The 8,078-nt window shown below is 50.1% G+C and overlaps 2 protein-coding genes across 2 annotated transcripts in view; both read left to right on the top strand.

Moving 5' to 3' along the window:
• Window positions 1-88, top strand: part of GPR153 (G protein-coupled receptor 153) — a gene marked incomplete at its 5' end in the record, with an annotated part of 3,498 nt that extends 3,410 nt beyond the window's left edge. The window contains one exon of the mRNA XM_085321736.1: window positions 51-88. Within this exon, the coding sequence (XP_085177862.1) occupies window positions 51-88 (38 nt within the window). The remainder of the gene's footprint in view (window positions 1-50) is intronic.
• A 307-nt stretch (window positions 89-395) lies between these two features.
• Window positions 396-6,914, top strand: ICMT (isoprenylcysteine carboxyl methyltransferase). Its single transcript, XM_085321738.1, has 3 exons — window positions 396-577; window positions 1,452-1,669; window positions 2,628-6,914. The coding sequence occupies exons 1-3, from the start codon at window positions 412-414 to the stop codon at window positions 2,808-2,810; spliced, it is 567 nt and encodes a 188-aa protein (XP_085177864.1). The 5' UTR covers window positions 396-411; the 3' UTR covers window positions 2,811-6,914.
• The last annotated feature ends 1,164 nt before the right edge of the window (window positions 6,915-8,078 follow it).

The raw sequence follows: 8,078 nt of genomic DNA, 5'->3' as shown, positions 1-8,078 counted from the left end.
CGGGTGGGGGGTCCGGTCCTGTCCTGCGGGGGAGTTCGGCCTCGGGGCAGGGGGAGGGAGGCAGCCCGGGGGCTGGCCTTGCCCATGAGACAGCCCTGGGTGGGGGGTCTGGTTGTGTCCCGTGGGGGAGCTCGGCGTTGGGGCAGGGGGAGGGGGCAGCCTGGGGTGGCCTGTCCTGTCCCCTGGGCAGCCTGGACTCAGGGGAGGGGGGAGCCCTGGGAGAGGGGGGCCGGTCCAGTTCTGTGTGTGGGGGAGCCTCACCTCGAGGGAGTGGGAGGCCCGGCCTGGGGGCAGCCCGGGACAGAGAGCCTGGGCGGGGGGGAGCCGGGACAGATCCCTTCTCCCGGGGATCCTCTCTGTCCCGGGGAGCAGCCTGCCGACGCAGCCTGCCCTGCCCCGCGCCGCAGGTACATGTGCTCCCTGTCCCTGTTCCACTACTCCGAGTACCTGGTGACAGCCATCAACAACCCGCGCAGCCTCTCCCTGGACTCCTTCCTGCTCAACCACAGCTTCGAGTACAACCTGGCCGCCCTCTCCTCCTGGGTGGAGTTCACCCTGGAGAAGTTCATTTGCCCCGGTTAGTGGCTCTTCCTACCTCGTTCTGGTTTTGTCTGGTTAAGCTTTTAGAGCCTCAGTCTGCGGGTGACCGTGGCCTGTCTGTGGTGCTGGGTGGTCTGAGGGAGGAGGGGCTGGTGCTGCGTGTTAACCCTTGTGTGGTCAAAGCCTCATTTGTTTCATACGCCCCAAATTAGCGTCAGCCTCACTCCACCATGCCAGTGAGCCTTTACTGTTCAGCATGTGTTGAGATCTGTTGAGGCTCTTAACCATGCTTGTGGCAACACAAATAATGACACTTAAATTTCATTAGATTTTTTTTCCGTTTACCTTGAAATTAATAAGTCAAAGCTAGCGCAGTTCTCCAAATCTGTTTTCTGGGAGGGAAGAAGTTCTCATTTCCCATCACAACATTAAGGGCCATTCTAACTACACGGAAGTTCAGGTTTCGGTTTTCTCTACGAGGACTGAGCACGCTAGCTTTATTGTTCTAAGCAATGAAAAAGTGGGTTCTGCCTCAGCACTCGGCTGCCTCTAGAGCAACCCAGCAGGAAGACTTAGACCCCGCTGTTTAGTCGGGCGGATGGTGAGGAAGGAGTGGTAGATGGCACCTGTTTGTTGCGGACCAACAACGCGTTGAACGCAAACAGTGCTTTATGTGTTGCCGTGCGTTAAGATAACACAGGAACGTCCGCCACCCGAGACCCTCGTGTCGGTCGAGCTAGCGCCTGGTAGCTTTCGGGTTCTGCTCGGGGAGGCCCGCCGGTTTAGGTTAAAGACTGCGGAAGGCCCTTGCTTGCCCTCCCCCCAGACTTCTAACCCTAAGCTTCCTTTTTACCTGCAATTAAAGAGTAATCTGTTAAAACCTGTTGTGACCGGTACTTATTCACTTGCAGAAATGAAGCAGATCACCTGGCTCAGTACTGTAGGGTTATTGATGGTGATCTTTGGGGATTGTCTGAGGAAAGCTGCCATGCTCACAGCTGGCTCCAACTTCAACCATATTGTTCAGAATGAGAAATCGGATACTCATACTTTGGTGACAAGTGGGGTGTATGGGTGGTTCCGGCACCCGTCTTACGTGGGATGGTTTTACTGGAGTATTGGAACACAGGTATTGTATACAACACGCTTAGATACTTTGATCTTCTAACCTAGTTATTTCTTTATGCTGCCCCAAACCTGTATGTGATATAAACAGCAAATTGTCAACTGCAAGGATCCCTGCTGTGGATTTTGACACATTCTGTCTTCCGCCAGCACACTTGTAGCTGGGAGTCATGAAACTGCGGGCCTCTGAACTCCACCCTGTGTGATGTTTGGGAAGACCATATCTCCTTAAATTTCTAAATGACATAAGCAGAGGCAATGGAGCCTGGGTTTGAGCTGGAACCCTTTCAGAGGTGCAAGGTGTGACCTGCTGCTAGCCATGGGACCTTAAAGCTTCCAGGGTGTGTCCAGAGTTCCCTTTCGTCTTTACTGCCAAAATGTCTTCCAGTAAGCGATCGGACTCAACCTTATCCTTACCAGATATCAGTGTTGTGCAGGACTGGCAAACACCACTAACTTTACCTAAGACCCTGGACAGATAACCACAGGGTCAACTTGAAGCCGACTACGGTAAAGTTGTAACTCTGTGTGCGCTACCTCAGTTATGCTGTTCTGGTGGTCGAGTGGGTGTTGGCCTTTGGTTTTTGGGTTGGGTTTCTTTTTTTTCCTTTTTGAGAGACACCATAAATACTGCATGCGAAGCAGCACAACTGCGTAAAGGCGTAAGCCCCGACGTGTCCTTTTTAGAACCAGTCCGCTCGTAGTTGGGGTGACGAAGTAGATATGCGCTTGCAAGCTGCTTTCTTCCTAAATGCTAATTTCGTGATAGAATGAGGTTCTGTGAAAGGCGGTGGGATTTTTTTGTTTTCTCAGAGTGTTCTTAGACCTTCTGGCGTTCGCTTTTAACAGTTAACGAAAATTCATTTGCATACCGGGGGTGGAGGGAAGCATCAGTTTCCCAGGGAGGCTGGAACTCTGGAGGCCCAGTTAGACTGTCTGTAACTGCTTGTGTCTTTTTACAGGTATTACTCTGCAACCCCATCTGTGTGGTTGGCTACACGTTAGCATCCTGGCGCTTCTTCAGAGAACGAATAGAGGAGGAGGAGATCACGCTCATTCACTTTTTTGGAGAGGAGTATCTGGCGTACAAAAAGAAGGTGCCATCAGGTCTCCCTTTTATTAGAGGAGTTAAAGTGGAACTGTAACACATGCACAGCTAGACTGACTGAGCAAACATCTGCCTCTAAGCACTGTAGGGCGAGGAACTATGCATAGTACTGGCTCTGATAGCAGCCTGTTTATATCTCCTGGCCATCCACTAGAAGCTCATTAAGGGCTAAAGAGCTGGACGGCCTTCTGGGTAACTAGAAGATCAGCAGCTTGTTTATCCTTGTTGAGATAAGAGTGCTTTGTATGCACATTCAGGGAGCTTCTGGATAACTTAGCCTCTAGCGATCCTCAAACGAGTCACTCTGCCTACAACAACCGAGTTGTACTGAAACTTGCTCTGACTGATTCTTTTGGAGAATGAGCTTTGCACTTCTACCCTTGCACTGGAAAGGTGCTAGTCAGGAGATTGTTTCTATGGCATAACTTAATTTTAAAGCTTTTTGAGCTCACAAGCTAGACAGCACAGCTTTAATCTCTTTAGATCTGATTCTGCAAGCCCTAGTCTCACGCCACTGAACTCAGTGGACCAGCTTTGTGCTTGGACAGCTTGCGGGAACAGACCTTTATATCTTTGAATGCATGGGTCTACATACTCTTTTGGATATGTGCTTGCCAGAGAGCTGGCAACGTGACACACGTTGTTTTCCCCCGGTCGCTGTGTTATTAGGGAGCCTTTTCAATACTCGTGATGCTTCTGAACTGCAAGCATCTCTATTAAACAGAGCAAAAGTGTACGCAAAGTCTTGTATCCCCCAGCTGGGATCAGGAACTCAAGGGTCAGTTGCAGGTGCCAGTTCCCCAAGTCTCCTTGCCAAGTCTGTTCCGGCAGCACAGACGGCGTTCTTGTCGGACTTGCTTCCAAATCACGCTGCTTCCTATCCTGCTGGATATCTTTACTAGTCAAATCTCTGTCTTGCAGAGATCCCCAAATTTTTGGTTTGGCTTTTGTTTTCCAGATCTTGGAAAGTCAGGAAAAGACCCGTAGCTGTCAAGCTTGCAAAGAGCACTTAAGATCCTTGCCCAGTTTTGGATTAAACCTGGGATTTTTCATGTGAATAGGACATGCTGCTAGGGAAGTTCTCTAAAGAAGAAAAGCTTGGTTTGCTAAGTCTATTTTAAAAGTTACCATTTTGGAAATGGTTCCTATTCAAGTTCTGCGGTATAACTTTTTCTGTTACTATATACCAAAGAGGTTCACCGTTTTCTTGGGTTTTACGTAATTCTTCCTTGCTGGAAYGGAAGTTCTGCTGCTTGTCATACGCGCTTTGGGCTCACAGTATTCCTTAATAAAGGTGCTGTTGTACAGCTCAGGAATGAGGGCACTGATGAAAATCGGGGGTATTTTTTTGTTTTGTTTTGTTTTTTTTTAATGAAGAAAGGAAAGAAAAAATTGCCAACTTATGTCTGGTTGTTACTGGAGGTCTCCCGAGGTAGTGGCAACAGCACTGAGATTAGAATCCTTAGTCTTATAATTCCCAATGGGTTTTCAGTACTCTTCAGTATTGAATTGAAGCATGACCCTGACTTTCAATAACCTGTGGGACTGCATAGGCAGAGAAATAGGGGCAAACTCTTAATTCCCTACTTGCTTATCCTGTCTGAAATCCTTTCTTCTCCAGGTTATGCTTTGTATTACAGAGTACTTTCTGCATTGAATACCCGCTTACGACATTCACTGTTAACTGTCTTCTACTGAATATGTTTTTAGCTTGGAAGAAAAGAATATGAAAATATAACAACCGGATAGCGTTGATTTCTTTGCATAGCTATTTGTAAGCTCATGTTCAGACTTTTCTTTGCAATAGAGGTGCCTCCGATAAACTTCTCCAAGGAAACTGTAATTTTCACTCTTATAGCCAACATACCTCAGATGTCTCAGACAAGTTAGTTTTTAACTCGGTTAAAAATATTTTTTGTACGTCTTAAAATGTACCTCCTGTGAACTTGCCTAACTGCTCTTTGAAACAAAACTTATTATCGCTTGGATTTGACATAAGTTAACAGCAGAAGTTATTTTTTAGTCTCAAGTTGTTCTTTGTAGTAAACTCAAGTGTGACACAAGCTGCACAGGTTATCTCCCAAGAAGTGGAAAATTTGTTAGGGGGTTAGCTCACTACACGAAGAAACTAGTTCTGTCCTGTCATTTAAGTGAGAYGCCATGTGTAAATCCAAATGTATGAATATCTGATTGCAACTAGAAACGTTGATGCTACGTTAGTCTTATTTTAAAAGCTTTAAGCTAATGTCACGTTGCCCGTGGTGCTGCTGGGGATGTCTCATCAGGAAGACTCATCTCCGCTCCCCACAGTCAGTTGCGTGCGCGTGCCCTTTGCAGACGGCTGCCGGCAGAAAGCTGGTGAGGTTCTCGGTGGGCTCAACACCGCTCCCGCAGCGGGGCTGTCGCTCTCTGTCCCCTCTGTCCCTTGTTCCGTTCCTGCCGAGAGGCAGGTCGGGTGGTGTAAAGCAGGGTGACTGGCCTCTGAACTCTAGCTCCTGTTAGATGTTCAGCGCTTACCTACTCAAGTCTTTCTCTTAATTTGAAAGAGTATTTAAGAAACTGTGTACTTCTGCCATGGTCATACAGGTCAAAGATCCTGTAACTTGTGCTTTGGAAGATGCGTCGTGTCACATGCTAAGGATAGCTGTCTACACGTAGGTATTTTGAATATCGTGAATGTTTTTTAGGTAACGATTGCTGTTTCTAAAGCATGAAGTTGAGTGCCAGTGGTTCTCTTTTGGCTTTCGGTAGGTAATTGGTGCCAGCGTTGAGATAGGATGCTCCCAGTTATGATGGGAAGGGCTTTCAGGCACGTTGTGGTGGGCGCTGAATCGTGCCTGCTAAACCTCCGGTCCTGTGGCATACATCTGCTAGTCGTCGGGGGGCTTGCTGTCCTGGCGGGAACGCTTTCTCAAAGGCGTGCTTGCTTTCTTTCTTTTTTTTTTTTTTCTCCTTTTCCTCCCTCTTTGCCATAAAACCAAGCCTGGCACTGACGAGGAGAGCGGCAGCTGTAGCACGCTGGCCAGAGCGGTGCTGGCAGAAGCGCAGCTCTGCTCCGGCACGTTGGCAAYGCCCCAAGGCAGCTCTTTGTGTTAACACTGGCTTTTACCCAGCTTAGACTTTGCATGGCAGCAGCCTTGTCCGAGCCAGATGCGTTGAAACAAAAAAAAATTGGGAAAACTTCCTCATCTACAGCAAAAGCATCAGGGCTCACTTGGTGCTTTTTGAACCTTTGCCCTGATTCAGGCTGGCTAGCAGTTACGTTCCGCAAACAGTACAGTTCTGYTCCACAGCAGTTCATAATTGTTTTAAGTAGCCTAAATATTAAAAGGAATAGAGAACCTCTTTCTGTTACTGCGCTTAAGGTTTTGATTCTGCTCCCCGTTAGCAATTCGGAGGACATCCTGCAACCCTGATGTGAAGTCCTGGCTTTAGCACAAGCATAATTCCCCTTGCCCCGTGTTTGTGAACTTAGCGTGATTTTTCAGAGCAGCTGGAACACCCAGAACTGACAGGCCTATTTTCTCTTGTCCTGAGTCGCAGAATGAGGAGAGGGACTAAATCATGCCATTTTATCTCATTGTTAACACACGACATGGGGGTATTCAGTAAATGATTTTTTTCAGAGAAAGTAATTCCTAAACCAGGGGTCTGGTACATGTCACACTTCAGAACGTCACCTGTGTTCTGATTCTCTGGGTCTTATCTTTGCTCATGGCACAAAACAAGAGTTCTTGGACAATCGGGATATAGCTTTTATTTGCAAATGAGTAGTTGCCCACCTGCTGCGCTACCACACTGTTGTGAGCAGCTTCTAATCTAGCCCCTTGTCACCTGTGGTAAATCAGCTTTAGATTTGCAGTCTGATAGGGGAGTCGCTTCTCGCTTTTAGAGCAAGCGCTCAGGCATCCCTATTGGCGCAGGAGGCTGCGAGCTCAACATCTGAGATAGGAAATTTTGCGTTGAAAAAGATGAATGACTCCGCATCTGTTTGGAATCGGGTGTGAGAACAGCCTGCTTGAGACCAAGTACATATTAGTACTTCTTTTTACGTGAAGGAAYGCTTAGTATGTCTAAGCTTTTCTTTTGCAGATGTTGAGCAAACTTTTCATTTCTTAAATAAAGGTATCCTTGATCAGAACGCTCTGCATTCGTGCGCTGATTGTAAAGCGTCCGGTTTCTCAGCTACCGTCCTCTGGGCCGTGCGGGAGTTGCAGCGCGTGCGCGCTCGTCCCCCGTCGCTCCCGGGTTCCCGGCCCGCGGTAGCTGCGTCTGCCCGTGTCTGGCGCTAAGCAGCAGGACGCGGCGCTGCAGCGAGCAGCCGGCTGACGTAGCGCGCTCCTGCGCTCGGCGAGGAAGCCGCGTTCTGCTAGCGCTTGCGTGGGCAGCAAAGACCGCGCTGGAGCTCAGAGCACGAGCCAGTTACGCTAGACTATTTTGTCAAACGCTGAATTTTAAAAATTCTAGGTCTTCCATGCCAGCAAGTGGATCTCTTACAAACAGCGTGAACATTACCATGTGCGTGCGTGAGAAGCTCCTCATTAAATACACTTTAATTAGCTAACGTTTACCTATATTGAACACAAAGCGATTGGACTCTCTTGGCATTTGGCTGCTTTAAGTTGCAAACTCTTGCCGGGCGGTGCTGTCGCTTCCGCTTTTCTGCTTGCCCCTGTAATAGTCCTTGTTTTTCAGGAGYGGGTCTTCAGCGGCCACGCTGAGCGGCGGGTTGTCCCCTTTGCTCGCCGGAGCCTTCTCGCCGCTCTCCTCGCTGCTGCCTGCCGACTCGCTCCTAGGGTGCAGAAGGCGCCTTGGCCGAGCAGCCTTAGCGGCCGGGTGCCGGCCCGGTTCAGCGAGCGGCCCGTTCCCGGAGGGGAAGGCCGGGCGCCCGCCGCCGCCGCGGGCACAGCCAGGCTTACTGAACGCCTACTTCTGTGCTGGCTGCACCGAATTTATCGACCGTGAGCCTTTCCAACGGCTCGGTATTAACGTACGTTTACAGCTCTTCCTGTGCCGGCCCGGGCAAGGCAGCTGCTGCTTAAAGCACCGAGGTCCGCCGAAAAGCCCCTGGCCCTAAACCGCGGCCCAGGCTCCCGGCTGCAGCCGAGGAGCCGTCGCGGATGCGCGAGCAGAGCCCCCGGGCTGKGGCCCCTTGGCGGGCAAGGCCCCTCGCGCAGCGCCGGGGGCCGCCCGCCGCTCTCGGGCGCGCGGCTGCTTCCCCTCCCCGCTAGCCCCATCCCGGGCGCGCGGGAGGCTCCTCTAAGCGCTGCCTTGCGCCGCCCTGGCCCCGGGGGGACGGTCCCGC

The sequence above is a fragment of the Rhea americana genome, unplaced genomic scaffold (assembly GCF_003343005.1).
Source record: "Rhea americana isolate MKP2758 unplaced genomic scaffold, rheAme1 scaffold_708, whole genome shotgun sequence".
Lineage (NCBI taxonomy): Eukaryota > Metazoa > Chordata > Aves > Rheiformes > Rheidae > Rhea > Rhea americana.
This window is presented reverse-complemented; position numbering and strand designations above follow the sequence as displayed.